This window comes from Leptosomus discolor, chromosome 14, assembly GCF_034619465.1.
Source record: "Leptosomus discolor isolate bLepDis1 chromosome 14, bLepDis1.hap2, whole genome shotgun sequence".
Classification (NCBI taxonomy): Eukaryota; Metazoa; Chordata; class Aves; order Leptosomiformes; family Leptosomidae; genus Leptosomus; species Leptosomus discolor.
The window spans coordinates 8,982,150-9,001,191 of record NC_141404.1 but is presented as its reverse complement, the minus strand read 5'-3'; the positions used below and the strand labels follow the sequence as shown (position 1 = coordinate 9,001,191).

The 19,042-nt window shown below is 45.0% G+C and overlaps 1 protein-coding gene across 1 annotated transcript; it reads left to right on the top strand.

The window, feature by feature from the left end:
* The first annotated feature begins 1,908 nt into the window (after nt 1-1,908).
* Nucleotides 1,909-11,092, top strand: JPT2 (Jupiter microtubule associated homolog 2). The gene is made up of 5 exons (XM_086473147.1): nt 1,909-1,952; nt 7,408-7,556; nt 8,058-8,200; nt 10,098-10,143; nt 10,891-11,092. Exons 1-5 carry the CDS (start codon nt 1,909-1,911, stop codon nt 11,073-11,075), a joined length of 567 nt encoding a protein of 188 aa, XP_086329273.1. The 3' UTR covers nt 11,076-11,092.
* The last annotated feature ends 7,950 nt before the right edge of the window (nt 11,093-19,042 follow it).

Sequence of the window (19,042 nt, the reverse complement as noted above, 5' to 3'; positions counted from 1 at the left end):
TTACTTCCATAGACATCTCTTATCCCAGAATTGTCATGATTTTCACTATGGTGAGAGAAGGTTTTGGTTGGGTTTTTTTTGCTTTACAGCTTCCATTCCCAGCAGTTCTGCTCTTTGTGTCGGAAATGGGTCAAACCAAGGGCTGTCTGTCCTGAATGTCCTGTCTTCGTCCATGGTCACCAGTAACAAGGAAAGAAGGAAGGAAAGAAAGGCCCTTTATTTCTTTTCCCCTAGCTTTCTTTTTTTTTCTTCACAACTTCAGATAAGCAGGAACTTAGATGCATAGGTTGTATTCAGGCCATCATGTTTTATATAGTCACTACCAATAAAACTTTTCCACCCTGAGGACACCAGGAAGCAGTTGTCCAGAGAGGGTTGTGCAGTGGTCCCTCTTAAGAGCTTTCCAAGACAGAGGAAGCTGGTCTGATCTAGCTCACCCTGCAGGAAGTTAGACTCTCTGCCTGAGGTTCCTTTCAAGCTGAATTATCCTGTGATCTATGTCATTAACTTAACTAATACCTATTATTTTAGGATTTTGGTCTTCGCAATATACAATGGCAGCTTTGGTTTAATTTTGCATTGAGAGAGTGCAAGAGTGCTCTTAAACTAGATGATAAGAAATTAACCTTTTTAAAAGCTCAACAAAAACCTTATTAGTTATGTTCTTTGATGCTTCCTTTCCATCCAATGAGTGAGGACTCATTTCTACCACCTGTGTACTGAGAAAACTGGACTATAGGACCAAGTTTGAGCTGTTTCTGTGCAGCTTCTCACCTCCACCATGCTGTGACAAAGGCTCACAGCCTAGAGACCTTCAACTCTCCACCTTATGTCAAAGCTGGTACTGAATCCTACCACTTTCTTACAGATTATCTAATTTTGCCCTTAATGACCAAAACTTAACACTGCAGGAACAGAAGGAAAGGATTATTAGCAAAGCAATAAATGAAACAAAGCTGGACGTTGCAGTTAGAGTATGTGTTTTTGGTGTGTGTTTTTTCTGGTGGTTTGTTTTTGTTGATGTTTTGTTTTTTGTTTTTTGGTGGTTTTTTTTCAATTCTTCAAGACAAAAGCAGCAGTAAGGCTGCCTCCAACTTTACTTCTTGGCGTATGGAAAGCTGTGGAGCTACTGAATAAAGGCTTCAGCTGAAAATGTTATCTTGTAATGTTACTATCAATGACAAAAGTTTGGTTAAAAAGGCCGTGCGAGTGTTGGCTCCTTCAGCACAGCTGTACCAGCTCCTCCCAGCCCCGACCCTCCAGGAAAGTGAGGGCTTTCACGTGGTTTTTTGGGGGTTTTTTTTTTGCTTTACCGTGACGTTTTTCGGTGAAACACCCACGTAAGGCACGCGGGGCCTGGCCGCCCTCGCAGGGCTGCCGCAGCCGTTTGCCCCTCAGCGGACAGAACCCGGCTTTCTCCGCCCGGCAGCGTCCCTGGGGAAGGCACCACACCCTCGGGAGCGGGCGGCAGCAGCTGGAGCTGCGGAGGGGCGGCTGCGGGTCCGCGTCCCTGGACGAGCCGGCGCCCAGGCCCGCCGGGGATGCTCCGCTCTACCGTGGCGCCGCTGCCCTACCTGGCCCTTTAAAGGCCCTCCCACTGCTCGCCTCGCTCCTCCTCTCAGCCAATAGCTCTGCAGCTCCCTCTGACGGACGCGCGATGTTACCAATGAGAGGCGGCCAGGATGAACGACGACGCGGGCCCTTTTCAAGTTTCCCTCCCTCTGCGAGGCTCACCGGACAGGCGGGATATTGAGAGTACGGGCTGCGTTCGATAGGCTGCTCGACCTGATGGGCAGGTGGATCGACCAACGGTAGGGCAGGGCGGGCTCGCCGCGCTACCTGCTGTCCAGGCAGCCGAGGAGGAACGTTGCGTGAGGGGCTGTGGAGTCGAGCCTGTCGTCTGCCACCATGTTCCAAGGCCCGGAGGCCAACTCGGCCAAGCCCAGCTCCAGGTAGTGGCAGCGGGGATGGGCTGGCGGCGCGGGCGTGAAGGGGGAAGCGGGAGGAGCCGAGGGGCGGCGCAGAGCCCCCGGCGGGGCTTTGTTCGGGGCGCGGCAGCGGTGTGGGCTCCGGCTGAGGCGCGGCGCTGAGGGCGAGAGGCGGGGAATGCTACGGCTGAGGGGCCACTTGGGCCGCGGCGGGCGGGAACGCCGTCCCCATCCCTCCAGTAGCTGCTGGGGCAGGACGCCGGCGGGGCGGCGGTGGTCGTCGCCTACCCGGTGGCTTTGCTGAGCCTCAGTTCACCTCTCCCGGGGGCTGGGGCGGGGGCGCCGCCGCGGGGGCGAGCGGTGCGGGGAGCGGCGCTCCGAGCGGTGCGCGCGGCCCTGAACTTGAGGCCACGCGTGGGGCAGGCGGAGGGAGCAGGCAGGGCCGGTCCCCGTGGGGCCGCAGCGCTCGGCGCCTGACCCCGGCCCGCCGGGAGGGAGCGGGGTGAGTTCCTGCTGGCGGTTATCGAGCTGGAGAGGGGGCTGGATCCTGAGGGGGTTCCCGTGCGGGAAGAAAGGCCTGGCTCTGTGGAGTCCTTTCTTCCCCCCGTGGTTTTACCTTACCGAGGAGGGAGGAGGGCTTGGATGCGCTCTGTGAAGCTTTGAGAGGATCAACACAAGCGCCTGCATAAGCAGGCGTTAGCTTGTTTTTTGCCTTACAAAGTTGAAATGTATTGTTGTACTTGGATGAGGGCATATATGCTAATAACTTGGAGCTGGAGTGATTAATCCATCTGCGAGGTAATCATGTGCTCGGAGAGGAAGGAAGGAAGTGTTTTGAAATTTTTAAGGGTTCTTTAAGTTTGACTTTTATTCTAGCTGCTTTAAGCTATGACCTGATTTTAAATCCTGAGAATGCTCTGCCCTTAGTCTCTGAGAAGCTTCTGTTCTCATGGTAATTTTGAAACCATGTTTAACTCATAAATTTGGTTTCTGGGTAGTACCTGGAATGCAGACCGTCCTAACTTTTCAGTTAACAGCAAGCAAAGGTGGTCCTGTTACAGCTCGTCCTCTGGCATTGTGGGAGAGTGTTTCCACCGTCTCTGAGAACAAGCTATAGCAATACACACAACTATATAAACAGAGCCGGGGCAGCAAGTGCGCGTGCTGCAGCTGCAGTGTCTTACATTATTGGATTTTATGGAGTGGTTTCTGAGATGGTGACTGACTGACATACAGCCTGTGCCGTCAAAAGCAAAAAGTGCTTTGTTTAAGGACACTTTCCAGAGCTTGTTCTATTCATTCCCTAAACAAAACTGTACTTGATGATAATGCAAATCCTTTTGCAGTTCTTGATGTGTAGAAGTTTCTCTAATTAAAACTGAGCCTAGTTCAAAATCCCTGCAGCAACCACCAACAGCTGTGGAAGCGGGGAAAAAATAACTCTTCCTAATGTGAAAATCCTTGTGAGGAAATGGTAAACAAATGCTTTGAGAACTCCATAATACAGGAGTATTGCTGTTAGAAATAAAAGATGCTAAAAATATTTTAAATGAAAGCTTCCACTTAAATAATTGTCCAGTAAGATGTATCTCTAGTGATCTAGTTAATGTGTACAGTGATACAGTGAGCTACTAGTTTGTTGAATCAAATTAACTGCCTAGTTTTATTTTATTAAAGTGTAATAAACAATGCTTCATGTTTTTAAGGATGTTTTGCTTTTCCAAAATAAATCGAGGAATTGCATGTCTACGAGTTGCTATTGCTCCAAAAGCAAAGCAGGACAGAATTCTGTCGCTCTGCTCTTGGTGCACACCGTGAGGCACGCTGCTTTTACATATACTCGGTTCGTCTCCTATGTGAGCAGTTCACGACTACTGACATGGGGCTGTAGAGCCGAGAATGTTAAATGTAGCTGCCTTGGACGTGTAATTCACGTATTCCTCTCCTCCCCACCAGTGTTGCTGCAGAATATGGCAGAGCTTTCAGATCAGGAGCGTAACTGACTTAGCAAAGCTTGCTGCTGTTTATGAGATGAATGAGCTGTTTGACAAGCCTGGAGTTTGTACTGATCCGACAGTAGGAGCACCCCCAGCAACTTCCTGGTCTTCGCTGGTGGCTTGCTGCCTGCTTTCTGGTGGCTTGCTGCTCATTACCTGTGTGATGGTCTCTTACGTATAGTGCAACTCTCCTTTTTTACCTGCTTCATTAGAACTGTCTGAACACCGGTAGGACTTCAGTGTTTAACTTTCAGGCAGAATTAAAAAAAAAAAAATGTATTTGTATAGCCAGTGTCTTGAAGTAATGGATAAGTCTTGGCACCTCTTCCATAGGTCGGCTGAAAGGTTTAATGACAAAAGGGCATTCAAATTCAAGTGTTAGAATGTAGGAAAAGACGACCACAAGAATTAAAATTCTTCAAGCCTGCCAGAAGAGAACAAAGCAATTAGTAGAGGCTTTTAAACTTCGCGGGGTAGGGTTCTTAATTTAGCAATTCTAGATGAATTGACAGACTTATAGTCTATGGGAGGGGAGGGGGAGAAGAGGCAAATTTAGATTGCATGGAAATCGAAGGGGTTTTTTTGTTACTGTTTAAAAGAATAAAACAACACCTTTCCCCCCCCCTTTCCACAGGGGAAAGATCTAACTACAAGACACAATAATATCTCTATGTAAACTGGCATAATACCAAAACACTAGAATGACTATAAAGTATAAAATAAAATTACTATGAAGTGCATGTTGAATTTCCGTGTACTCTTTTGAAGCAGCTTGCACTGGCTTATCGAGTTTAGCATGCTGGTTTCTTCGGTGTAGGAGTCACAGCCTAATCTTACTTGGTTTGGGAGACCTGCATGTCTCCCTCTGATCTAGACCTGAGTGACCTGGGAGTACAAGGAGGTCAGCAATGCTCTAGAGGCTACACAGCACAAAAATAGCTTTGATGATCTGGTTTTGGCTGAAGTGATGGAGCGCAAAACCCTGTCCTCTTTGCTGCATCAGCTGGAAGACTTTGTTGCTGTACTTCAAGATTATTTTTGGTGATTCCCATGAATGACTTAGTTATCTGACTTTGCATTAGCTAGAATTTTATGGACTTGGTGTCACAGTCACTTGAAAGTTTATGCAGTATGTGGAAGGCTCCTAGCAATTGGAAGTTTCTGAAATTGAGGAGGCAAATCCACTTTGTGTATGTAGAGTCAGGCGTTCTTTTGGGTGATGCTGGCAGAAAAGGTCACCTATTATGCTGATTTCAAAGTGCCTCATAAGCACTTCAAGTGGTGCCTCTGACCTGTGCATTGCAACAGTAGGGCTTTCTTAGTATGTATGCTGAGCTGAAAATGGGAGGACAAATAGGATTAGTCAGTGTTGGATTTCTTTTGATGCTTAATTAAGTCTGTTAACGGAATAATCAAGACCTTTAATCTTACAGTGGGGTTTCTCTAGAATTTTTTTCTGCAATGGATCTTAAATCCAGTTGCAGGAATGAGAAGTAATTTGATTCTTATGACTGGTTGTTTTTCTTAAACCAAAAAAATCTGAATGCAGTTATTGTGTTATTCCCTCCTACGCTTGAAGGCATGTGTTAAGAAAACACCAGGGTAAATGGAGTGAATCTCCATCTGTATAAACTACATTTCCTTTGAATGTCTTTGATAGCGTACTCAGATTAGCATACTTAGAACTCAGGAAAGACTTAGATGCATTAAAAAATAGCTGAAAAGAATGGAAAAAGTAAAAAATCACTTCCATTATATGAGGTATAGTAGCAGACCTACTTTTTCAACAGCAGCACCTTCCCAGACTCCTCTAGGTGGGTTTTTTTAATTGTTCCCTTTTCTCTTCTGTCTCCCAAGTTTAAGTGCTTAAACTGCCTTGTGGTTTCTGGGGTATTGTGAATGATCAAATGTATGATTTGCCTATAAGATGTCTGTTTTAATAGCAGTTTTAGATCTTCAAAGACACGTGGAAAGCCTGTAGCATAGTTGGATCTGTACTGTGTTGGACGCTAAACTGTAAACAAACCTGCTCAGATATGATCTTACCTGTGCAGTGGACAAGACAGTTGTCCTGTCTACTGGAATTCTAGTTAATCCCTCAAGCTAAAGGGGTTCATTAAATCCACAATCATACCAAGGATTAAGATATTGAAATTGGCCAGTAAAGACAGTCTCTGAGGCTGGTTCTGTCTATATAAACTTCTCCCAGACTAAAAGAGGAACTCTTCCCTCCTTCCTCCCACAGAGGATAGAACTGCTTTCTGCATCCTGAGATCTGAAACGCTGATGAAGCTCATTTCTGACAGGGAAGCCAAATACCTCTGCTTTTGTGGAACTAAATCTTAGAGTTAAGCTGGAGCAGATCTTGGCTCTGAGAGGAACCTCTTTTTATGCCAGGCAGATACCCAGCCTGAAGTGGCTTGCTTCTGTCACAGATCTCTGGAGGGGTTGTGTTGCATTAATGCACTGACATTTGAATTCTGTTCAGGTAAAGTGGGATAAAGATCTTGCAATTTGTAACTGTTCTCTTTGTGTAAAAGTAAAGGTCTGTTTAGGTTCCAGATCAAGTATTCAGATTAGTAGAGCTATAATTCAGCTGCTACTTTTGCTCAGCTGCTAAGATTGTGGGTAATTGGTCAAGTAGACATAACTGTAAAGATTATTTTTGATGCCTAGGTATTCATCACTTTCCCATGCTTTTTCTGTTAATTTTCCATTTAATGAGTGGTTGAGTTCCTTTTCAGGGAAGGACCTGAAGTCTCTTGAACAAAGCTTAGGTATTAACTGTGGAGTTACGTCTGAAGGATGAGTGTGACTTTTGGTAGGGTTTCAGGAAGTCAGTCCATTTCTGTTGTAACCTCCAATTTTTACGAGGATCCCTTTTTGATATACCTCTGGTGCAGAGCTTTGGTTGTAATGGATTTGCATCCCGACCACTAAAAATCTGGCTTTTTGGCATTCTACCTTTCCATTCTAAACCCTACAGCAGCTAATATGGTAACTGATGGTTGCAAATTTCTTAGCAGTTATGACATGTCTGTTTTTATTTAAAAGTGGATGAGTTTGAATTGTATCACAGGTGCAAAGTTGGTATGTGTGGTTTAGCAGAAAGTCTGATTCTGGGATGGTTATCTTTAAAATACTAACCAGAGTCAGATGTCTTCTCTTAATCGCATGCTGCTTCTGGAACAGCCATTTGTTCTGGTGGCACTTTTATGGCCATTCCAAGTAGTCATAGATAACATAATGACCAAGTTCACTGACTGGGAGGCTGGCAATGTTTGTGCTGAACTTGAGAATATTTTATTTGAACAGCTTTTGGAAGGTAGGTACTTCATGGACATACCAGAATTACCTGAAGTAAGTTCAGATCGGGATAGTTATTCATAACATACAAGGGAGAGTGGGGAGGGGACGTCAAATACGTTGAATGCTGTAAATTTCAAACTTTTGTCTCTTGCTGCTCTCACTCTGCAATGTAGGGTATTGAAGCCCCCAGGAGGAGGTTCTAGCAATCTCTTTGGGAGTACAGAAGAAGTTTCTTCTTCAAGCAGGCCACACCGGATGGCATCCAATATATTTGGAGCATCAGAAGAACCTCAGAACAAACCAAAGAGAACAAACCCTCCAGGTAAGAACAGCCACCTCCTTCAGCTCGACTGAGCTCTGAATTGCAGCACAGAGCTGGTCTCATATTCCTAAACTGGAACACTGGGATCTGTTTGTCTTTCTGATGCGTTTTTACAAGTTGAATGGGCTTGAACAATAAATATTTTCAGACTTCTGAATATGTGAGTATTTCCATAATCTACACGTTCACAGACTTTTTAGGACATTATCCAAGTCTAATTCTTTCCGAGTTGAGGTCTAAGAAGTGAAGAAAGGAAACTGCCTCTATTATAGAGCTGTGTCATCAGTTAGCTGCAGTGAGTACAGCTGGGAATCTGAGATCCTCTAGTGAATTCTTGTAGCAAAGGATTTCAACTAGTCTCTTCAGGCAAGCAGAAGTAAGTCTCTAGGTAGTAGGGTTCTAGAAGTCTTTGGTTTCTTATATCTTTTTTTATTTTTTTAACATAGTGTGGTAAAACTAAGTCATCTAGAAAAAAAAAAAAATCTAACAACTGCCTTGCAGGGGGAAAAGAAAGTGGTATTTTTGAGGATTCTAGTTCTGCTCAGCCTCGTCCACGCCTGAATCCACCTGGTGGGAAGACAAGTGATATCTTTGGGTCTCCTGTATCTACCAGTGTGGTGCGAGCACACCCAAACAAACCAAAGGTATTTGTATTTCTTTCGCTGTCTAACAAGAAGCCAGCAGCTCTTGTGAGTTGCCTTACAGCCTTGTCGCCGTGCGATGCCTGTGTTCTCTTTAAGATGACAGACCTGAATTATGCATAGGGTGACTTTGAGTTAGGCAGTTATTCCAAAGTCTCTTGTTATAGCTTGTTATCTTTGGTATATCAGATCTTAGCATGCTCTGTAGTTTGCAGTAAAACTATTAATTAGACTGTGGATGTGTGTTCAAAAAAAAAAAAAAGAAAAAAAATGCTTCCAAAGCCTTTGGTCTTCCCTGTGAGGTACAGCTGGAGTTCTTGGCACCTAGTCAAGGTAGGGAGAAGATACTGCTCTTTATTCTGCAGTTTGGCAGAGGTTATCTTGAAGCCAGCTCTGGAAAGCAGTGAGCTGCAGCCACAAATCTTTGTCGCCTGCCTGTGCCCTTCCCCTCTCTCAAATATCTGTTCAACATGAATGCACTTTAGCAGGAGATTAAGCTTAAGTGATCAACAGTTAAAAAGCTGACTGAAGATCAGCCTTGAGCGTCAGGTCCAGCACGTACTTGACTTTGTGGTGTCGGACAGAAGTGTGCCTGCTATGTCAGTTGTTATGTTTTGGTCTTAAAGCTGGAATGTGTCGTAGTTGGAGAGACTTGTAGTTGCAATCGAATCTGGTTTTGGAAAAGAGGAGGCTACATTGCCAATTACTTTATTGCTGTATTTAAATGCCCTCTATTTGGAGTTACAACCTGCCGCCTTACTCCAAGTAGATAGTATTCAGTGAGTAGCTGCTATATTGCAATGTTTGCAACATGTCAGCATGGAAACAACATCCCATGGAACACAGCTCACTGTCTTTGTGCTGAAAAAGGAGTAGCAGTTTTATTTTTCCTGGAACCTAGGAAGAAAAAATTACTCCAGTTTAACTTTTTTTTTTTTCCCCCCCTCCTTTTTTCCGCTTAAATTTGAAGGTGCTGGTAGTGTGCTTGCACCTGGCTTTTTATGCACACTCCAAAGTGTATTTTGGGGGATTTGGGTCATAAGAAAGGATAAGGAAAAAGAAGAGAGCTAAGTTTTGTCAGGAGTAGTGCTGGTGGTGTAGGAAAGGGCTTTGTTTCGTTCCTCTGTACCCCTTTATCGGGCTGGTCTCTGATTCTTTTTAGTTGCTTTTTTTAAAAATGTAACATTCATTCCTGTGAATTCCTGACTAAATGGAGTACAATGCTTCAGAAATTCCTGTCTTTAATTAGGGCATTGGAATTGTGGGAAATTCTGGAATGGAAAGGAGATAGCATATTTGCAAAAATTACTGGAAGTTGAATTTCCTGGGTGGGAAAACATGCAAACTTTTCTGAAGTACTGCTGTGTATCTCCAACAGTCAATTGGATTGTTAGGGAAATAGTCTTAAAAAGGTTTTGTTAATGACCCGACTGTTTGGGTCACTGTGGATACTCCCCGAAGGCAGTAGCTGTTGACGCAAGCAGGTGCTCAACGGGTGCTTGTGTTCTAGTTGTGAAAGTCCGTGAACCAGCTTCTCCTGGGTGGTAGTGGGTGCTTGAGGTGATTGCAGACCTTTGGATCGAACCGTTTATCATAGGCAAAGTTTTAAGCCTCTGAACTAATGTAGCATCTTGATCTGTGTTTCAATGAACTGTCCAAGGTGTGTGCCTTGACATAGCATAGGAGTTACCTTTGAGCAGTGTATTACGTACTTCAACCAGGGGGTTATGTAGCGGCAGAGGGGACAAAGGGCTGCACGCAGTGTTTGCAGCTGTTGGCTTTTAGCATGATAAACATATAGACTTAGATCATAAACCAAGCAAAACTTTCTGAAGGGTTTTGTGACATAGTTACTGTTTGAGAACAATAATTACTAAGATAGTTTTTTGTTTCTTTGCAGGATCACATTGTCTTGAAAGAAGATGAAACACCAAAGAAGCTAGAAGGTCAGCAAGAAGAATTCTTTTCCCTGATCTCTTTGAGAAGATGAGCTCCAAGGAAGTTTCTTGTGCTTCCTCTTAAAAACATAAGACTAAGGCTGGTGTTAGGATAATATTAACGGAGAATTTTTCTTTTCGTTAGTCAGAAATTCAATAACTTGTCTAAGGGCAAAGGTTTTCTTCCTCTTACTGAGGAGAATAGCACAGGCATAAGTCTTGGTACTTGGGGGGTGTGTATATACCTTGCTTGATACCATGTGTGTATCTGTAGGTATATATGGAATCTGTATATGTAGAAAAACAGCCTGTCAGACTGTTTCTTCCTCCCTTGCCATCTCCTTCAAGTATGTGATCTTGGCCTTCTGCAGCTGTAAATAACAAATAGCTGACTGACAAAATGTAGTATTACTCGGCTAGTTATTGTTAAAGAATGGTGAGAATGCTGCTCTCGAGCTCAGTATGAAAGGATTCATTGGTTGTTACATCTCTTAATTGCCTGAAACTGCCAAAATAATGCTGAAGGTATATTGCTTAGCCTACATATCCTTGTTAGAAGGATTGCTGAAGGAAGAGAGGAGTTGTGGCAAAAAGTGAAATTCTTCAGCACCTGTTTCCTTCAGGAAAAATGAACGGACACAGAGAAACCTTAGTGTGCTGTGGATGGGACGTGGGAAACAGCACAGCCTAGAGAAGGTGCAGCACTGTGCACTGCAGAATAGCAAACTGATCTAATCCGCTTTTCTTTTTATTCAGCTACAGAAAATATCAAACCACAGCTGGAAGATGGAGGCGAGAAAAAAGGTCTGGGCAAAGAGGAGCAATGCAAGGAGCCAGAACCCAAGATAGACAGTCACGAGCCCCGGTTAGGGCCGAGGCCACGCTCACACAACAAAGTTCTCAATCCGCCAGGGGGGAAATCCAGTATTGCGTTCTATTAGGGGCGTCTGTTCACTGTCACTAGCGGAGTCTGCACAGAAACTCTTGTCTGTGGTTGCGAGGTCAGTTTATAGACTATTGTTTGTGGATAGATTCTTAGGCAGATGGATGAGGGTTATGCTAAAGTGTGTAGGAAGGATAAACCTGATGATTTGGGGAGGGAGGGCTGGGGAGGGAAAGGGTGCCCCGTGGAAGATGTATTGGCCTGCCTGGGTGGGTGGCAGAGGGGGACATTAGTGTAACTTTGTGAAAGCTCTGTGCTACTTTGTGGTGAGTTCCTCAGACTGTTAGGTGCTTAGCTAGCTAGAGGCTCAGGACACTTGTGGAGTCAGGCTTATCCCTACGGTCGACACGTGAAATGTGACTGGGTAGGGACCTGGAGGTGACAGCTGAAAGGTCCTGAAGCACAGCAGGTAGGCTGTGCTCCCCTCTGGCCACAGGGTGCAGCTTCACAGCATGAACTGAGTTGCAGTTGCTTTAATGTAAATACCTTCCACTGGAACAAGTACTGCTGCCGTGGTTTTGAGCGTCTTCAGTCTTTGGTTCTCTTTTTCTCCTTTCTCGCTTTGCAGCACGTGATTGCTGATACAAGGACGAAATATGCTGAAAGTTTCTTTTATACTCATAAACCATCATACGTTAATAAATATCATGGTCTTCCTCTCCCCAGAGTGTTCAGGCCTTTCTGATGCCTTCAGTAATCTGCTGATTACTATGACTAGCTCTTGACAAGTCCAACATACTGTTCCATGTAGGTTCTTCCAGAAGACTTTTATTTAAAGTCTTACTGGTTGAGTGCTTGTGAGTTTTCTGGCAAAGACATGGGTGCAAAGAATAGCTTTATAGTACTTTTTGAACAGGAGTAACTTAAGTGTACCATTACCATGGAGAATTCACCAAGGTATGCAGCCAGCTAGCATTGACCCAGCTGTATAGAAACACCTTATCTGCTGTAAAGGTTTTTACTTTGTACCCTGTGGAAACCAGGACTGTTGTACTCTCTTCACCACAGTACATTTGTTTGTCTGGGCTGACTCTGTTAGTGAATTCTTTTTGTCTTTGGTCAGCCTTACAATTGCCTTTGCCTCAGATTTTTGTTGGTAAGATTGGGAGAACTGTGTGGATTCTCCCTAACAACAGTTGCAGTTGTTTTATGCTGTTGGAGAAACAAAGACTTCAGCAATACAAACCTTTTGATTGTGCTGGCTATCTTAAATCATGTTTGGAAGACGTGCATGTTATGCACAAACATTTTCTCTGAATGGATGTTCTGATCATATCCAGAACTTTGATCTATGAATGTTAACATTAGGTGCTTGCTGTTCAAGGTGTTTAATAGTGACTTTTTGATGTATCGAAACAGGAGTTGTTCAGGTTCACCAAAGAACAAGTGGCCTTATCTGCGTGTATCTGCTGCTGTTCTAGCCCCAGTTCCCTGGGAACTGCTGCTATTCAGAGGGGATGATCTCTGGGCCAGGTGCTAAACCACTCTGATTACCATGTTCGCTAGAGCGCTCCGTTGATGTTGGAAGTGGTGGGTGGCTGCAGGAAGACTTAGTTGCCTTTTCAGACAGTGAAAGTGAAATACATGGTGCAGTGCTAGGGTAGAAACAGCCATGGGAAGGTGGGGTTTCAATGCCTTTACCTTTGAGATAGGTTTGGAGCTCCCTGTTACTTGGCCCCCCAGGAAGACAAGACAGTGACTCTAACTGCAACCCTGGAATGGATTTACGTTACTTCCAAACATGTATTTCCTAGCAGCTGTTCTTGAGCCCGTGCTGGCTAGTCTCTAGCCGAGTCTCAGACACATCTATCTGTTTCGGTTCCTTGTTCCAGTATCTGACAGGGTTTTGAGAGGCCACCATGGTGGAGAAGTCAACCAGAGCCGACTTTCTGCATTGAAGGGTCTGGTGTAACTGGTGCTGTCTGTCATACTGATCTTGGACCAGGCAGCTTTCAGTACCTGATGTGCATTGGCTACGGTGCCTGTCTTTTACACAGCAACTTCCAACTAGGCCTTAAATTAGTTCAACTATGTTCATTTTCTTGCATTTCTTTCTTTGGAATCTAAACCATGTTTTCAACTCATCAGTAAGATTGTTAAGAGCATTTCTCTGGGACAAAAGGGGATTGGAAATCAAATGATTAATCATGCAGTTGTCAATAAACCTCTGTATTTTGTTACTTCATTGTGTGATGTAGATGTCTGCTTTTATAAATTAATTGGTAATCTAGTTCAACATATACGCTGGTGAAATTATCTGAAAGTGGAAAAACTGCACAAATGTTTGCAGGTCTTCTGTACTGGGGAGTATGCTTTGGAGATGTGCCACCTTGCTCAAGGCTGCTCACGAGACAAGCACCTCTTACCCCTGTTCAGGTCAGCGCCTACTTGTGGGCAACATTCCACGGTGTTCTGTACAACACAGGGATGCTGTTACGCTCTTCAGCAATATTGTAAATAGACTTAAAATATTTCAAATATTTAAGTCCATGTGTAGAATAGTGCGGCAATTCCCCTTGAGCAGGGAATGCTTTTTAGTCGGAGAAGTCATACCCCCACTTCTACACTTTGAGTGCTTAAAACTCTCCTCACGTGCCAGGCTGTCTTGGCTGACAGCGTGGAGGTAACTACAGCTACAGAAATTCCAGTCCCAGGTGAGCTGGAGATGGTGACCTCAGCCAGGGTGTTCTAAATCTGCTGCGTTCCTCCCTTAGTTTACAGATTGTGGTGCCCTACAGAGCCTCTCGGCCAGCACTTGTTTCTGCAGTGACTTCTGTATTTTGCAATGAGAGTTTTGCCATTTCAGTTCAGAACTCTTCTCTACACGGTGCTTTGGTAGGATCTGTTTAGTGTGGGAACTTGTGAGTATCCTTGATAGATAACACGTGAGCAACAAAGGATTGTCCTTCCTTTGAACTGCCACCAACACCAGACTATGATATACTTCCACTTTGCAACTCTGTACATTACCTCATTGCTTTGCCCCTAAATTGAAGGTTTGTAGCTTAAACACTTAGGGTAGACTATTATCCAGGTTACTGTTTCAGTCTTGGAAAGAAAATGATATGTGTTGTAATAAGCTTAGCTTAGAAAGTTGTTAAGGATGACTTGCGTGGTTTTGTAAGTTGTGTGTGCAGTTCAGTGCTGCTTAGTTCACGGAATCACAGAACGGTTTGGGCTGGAAGGGATCTTAAAAGATCATCTGGTTCCAACCACCTGCCATGGGTAGGGACACCTTCCACTAGACCAGGTTGCTCCTAGCCCCATCCAGCCTGGCCTTGAACACAGCTAGGGAGGGGGCAGCCACAGCTTCTCTGGGCAACCTGTGCCAGCATCTCCCCATCCTCACAGTGAAGAACTACTTCTTAATACCAAATCTAAATCTCCCCTCTTTCAGTTTGAAACTGTTACCTGCTGTCTTATCACCACACCCCCCGACCAGAAGTCTCTCCCCACCTTCCCTTTAAGCATTAGAAGGTTGCTCTAAAGTCTCCCCAGAGCCTTCTCTACTCCAGGCTGAACAACAACAAGTCTCTCAGCCTGTCCTTACAGGGGAGGTGCTCCAGCCCCATGAACATCTTCATGGCCTCCTCTGGACCTGCTCGAGCAGGTCCATGGCTTTCCTTTGCTGGGGGCCCCAGAGCTGGATGCAGCACTGCAGGTGGGGTCTCAACGGAGCAGAGTAGAGGGTGAGAATATCCCCCCAATCTGCTAGGTGATTCTCTTTAGTTCCTAAATATGTCACCACTGTCTGTCCAGTACAAGACAACAGCCCAGCTGCAGTGTGTCATCCTTCCCCCATCCCGTCAACCTGACTAACTCAGATCAGGGCATGTTTTCCCCTACGAAGCCTGCTGGCTTCGGTGTAACGCCTTTTAAGCGAGTGCTGCCTGATACCGTCCTTCTGTTACATCGCTGCATAACCGTTGATAAATAGCCCACTTTGCATGCTTAATGAGTAAGGTTAATGTCCTCTGTCAGTGTTGTAAGTAGCATTATTGTGTTTTTCTGAAGGATTTATAGAGGTTAATGAGACGTGGAATATCTCAAGTACATTCTTGGGGCTCGTCTCTTGAGAGAACATATGTGAAGTAGCATTGTGTGGAGACAATTATTTAAGCAGTAAATGAGTAACTGTTGTGGTATGTTCCCTGAAAAATTCTTGCAGCTGCTTACGTATAATATGATCGCACTGGTGCATGGATGTCTTGAGTATCCTGGCTACCTCTGCGATCGTGTGGTGAATGTTTGACACTTGCCTGTCAGCATGAGGAGTGCGCTCAGTTGTCAACTTCAGCCTTCACAGCTTGGAAGCCAGCTGACTACCCATTGCCTTGTTCAAGCCCTCTGATGAATTTCAGCTTGAAGCTGTGCTGATATCCTGTATCACTTCCTTTTGGGAAGGTGATGGTTTAGAATGTTATCAAGGCTGGAGTTTTGCATTGTTCATGGTCACAACCAGGGTGCTGTGCTACCCTGGACTAGGGAAAGCAAAAGGGTACTGACCTCCGCGAGCACAGGCTGCTGAGAATGGGGGCAGGATTACAGAGAGACTTTGGCACAGGATAAGCCATTACTGTCATTACTTGCTACCAGCTGTGCAAGAAGTAGACTGGGCAGTGATTTATTGCTAGTCAAGAACCGGTGCACAGAACCCCACAAACAACCAGGCAGCTAAGCTGGATCTCTGGGCTGCCAGCCCCGTTGCTACTTGCTCCTCCCGCTGAAAACACAGTCAATGAGCAGAAAGAGCGGGTTTGAATTATTGTGCTAAATCTGCAGCCCTGATTTTTTTTTTTTTTAAATTGTTTTGTCTTGGTTCTGGGGGTGATGATTATGCTTTCTTGACTCCAGCATTCCTTCAAGCTGCAACTCCTTATATTGTTAACAGGACCTCCTCTGTGTCGAACAGGTCAAAATGCTGGCCGTAACTAGAAGGAACGCAGTAATTTGCTTTACCCATCAGCCTCTCCAGCTAGCTTCTACTTCTGGTCACTTGCTCTACCATTTTCTTTCTCCCTCCTGCATATACATATATTTTAAATAGTAGCTATGCTGCCTTTGGCTTCTTGATTACCCTTCCCTTTTTTTGTTACACCAAAAACCCAAACAGCTCTGTGTTAAAGTGTATCAGAGGCGTAGAGGTTTGTCAGAAGTGACTGGGAACTTCATGTTGTGCCAGTTTCTTCGTAAAGATGATGGGTTTTCCTCCACTGCCACCTCCCACAGACTTAATGTGCTCCGCTGTGTAAAAGTGTTCAATGTTCTGGCTTCTGGAGCATGAGGAGCAAAAAAAAAAAATCCACCTTGCCGAGTTGCCTGAGCTAACATCCAGTTTCAAGTTTCACAATTTATATTTTAAGAGTTGCAATCCACTGCGTCTTACGCAAAAGGAAGGTTCTCTGGCCAAAGAATATCGTTGAGAAGAGCTTACCATTTCCAGAGCTGCCCAAGGCTAGGGAGAGGGTGAGGGGTGGGGTTTTCAGTTACTTGTGTATACGATCAGTGCAGCCCTATCAAAATTGAACAAAACCAGCTAATTGTTTCTTTCCATTTCTTGCAGCACATTGACCTCTGTGAATGCCACCCTTTCCTTTTCATGACAAGCTCAAACAAAGTAGACAGCCATGCGATTACATTGCAGAAAGTTTCTCAGAGATGAGCTCTGGCATCTCAACAGCAGGTGTCAAGCAAGGCTCGGAAACAGGGAAGGCGAAGGTGGCTTTCCTGTCATCAGTGGAGTAATTAATGGAAAAAGCAGCTAAACAGGAGTAACAGGAAGCTGCTGATATACCCAAATGGAGATGAGCAGGTACTGTGCAGGAAGGCTCATTCTCTGCCTGTTATGTCAGCTTCAAGCTTTATTAATCTGAGCTGAAAGACATGAGTGTCTTTTAAAACAACTCATTGCCTGTGAGAGGCTCTAGCAGAATCCTCCCAACCTGAAGACGGTCTTTGTGCAACAGACTCGAAGGTTACTAGAATCTCCCCACATCTTCAGATTATATGAAAGGGTTTTTAAGCTACTTGCAGGGATGTTTGTACAACGGGATCTACAACTACCTCTGTAGCCAACAGAAGTTCTCCTCGTGGTGGCAAATGTAGGAAGTGTGCAGGAATGCTTCACAGTGAAACCTCATAGCGTAGACAGTGAGACTTCCAGTGCCACGCCATCACGACCCTTGTTAACCAGTGGCAGATTTTAAGGAAAGTATGTCACAGCTCTTCAAAACAGAAGAGTATTTTTTATGGGATGGCAAACAGGAGTGGCTGCCTGTTGAGCTTCTTCCATGAAGAACCAAGTACAGGACTTTCAGTGGGTATCACAGAATCATAGAACAGTTTCAGTTGGAAGAGACCTTCAAGGTCATCAAGTCCAACCTTTGTCCTAGCTCTACCAACAGCACTAAACCATGTCCCTAGTACAACATCTACCCATCTCTTAAAACACCTCCAGGGATGACTCCACCACCTCCCTGAGCAGGTTGTTCCAATGCCTGACAACCCTTTCAGTAAAGAAACTCCGCCTAATATTCAGCCTGAACCTCCCCTGGTGTAGCTTAAGGCCATTTCCCCATTTGTCCCAGCACTCCTTCCAGCACCAACCCCACTGAGTTTAGCTGCAGCACCATATGGTATATGAACTGAGAAAGCTGATCACAGAATGATGGGGGTTGGAAGGGACCTCTGGGGATCATCTAGTCTGACCCTCTGCTAAAGCAGGGTCACCTACAGCAGGTCACACAGGACGGCATCCAGGCAGGTTTTGAATATCTCCAGGGAAGGAGACTCCACAGCTTCCCTGGGCAGCCTGTTCCAGTGCTCTGCCACCCTCAGAGTAAAGATGTTTTTCCTCAGGTTCAAGCAGAACTTCCTGTGCTCCAGTTTGTGCCCATTGACTTCCTGCAGCCAGGCTGCACTCACTGCTTGCAAGTCAGGTGTTGGTAGTACTGACACAACAAATCAGCTCTGTTGGACACATACTTCCTTGTGTACACAAGGCTCTACCATGAGTACTGCTGCATGTGGGTTTTCATCATCACATTTGGATCCCACTACAAACAAATGCAACTGTGGCACTTCAGCACTGAGTAGTACAGCGACCAAAGGCTGACGGGGTGGGCTTACAACCAGTCTAGCAGGAGTCTGCTTTACCAGCTGAGTGAAAACACTGCTGAGGCCTCACATGGAGTACTGAGACCAGTTTTGGGCTCCCTAGTATGAGAGAAAGAGATGTAACTTAGGGACATGGCTCTGGGAGATCTTACTGGTGTGTTTAAGTACCTGCTGGGAGGGAGTGAGGACGAGGGAGCCTGACTCTTCTCTGAACAAGTGGCAATGGGCACAAATTAAACCACCCAAAACTCCACCTGACCACAAGGAAGCACTTTTTTACTGTGAGGGTGGCCAAAGACTGGGACAGGCTTCCCAGAGAGGTTGCAGAGTCTCCATCTGCGGCGATGCTCAAACTCTGGCCGGACACAGTCCTGGACAACCTGCTCCAGCTGCCCCTGCTTGAGCGCAGGGGGTGTTGGACTAGAGGATCTCAGGGGGTCACTGCCAAACTAAAGGAGTCTGTGATTTTGCAGTTCTGTGACTTCTCACCCCACCCCCAAATTTCTGCTGCACCAGACTCCAACAGGGAAATCCTTTAATTGTCTGTGGTGTAAAATGAATTCAGAGTGTAGCTTCAGAAGACCTTGCTCTCTGAGCACATTCTCCTCAGTAAATCAGTTCAAGAAAACTTTGATCAGTGGATTTGTCTTCTGTGACATCTCCTTAAAATGTGGCTTTACTGGATGCTGTCAGTGCCTAAATTGCTTTCAATCTACTAGTGTTTATATTAAATGCAACTTGAGCAGAGCTGCTTTCTCTTAAGAATTCGTAGTAATTTACATTAAGTCATTCACTTCAGCGCTCCTTGTACTTAGCTATGTTAAAGTTTACTTCATTCTTAAAGCATCC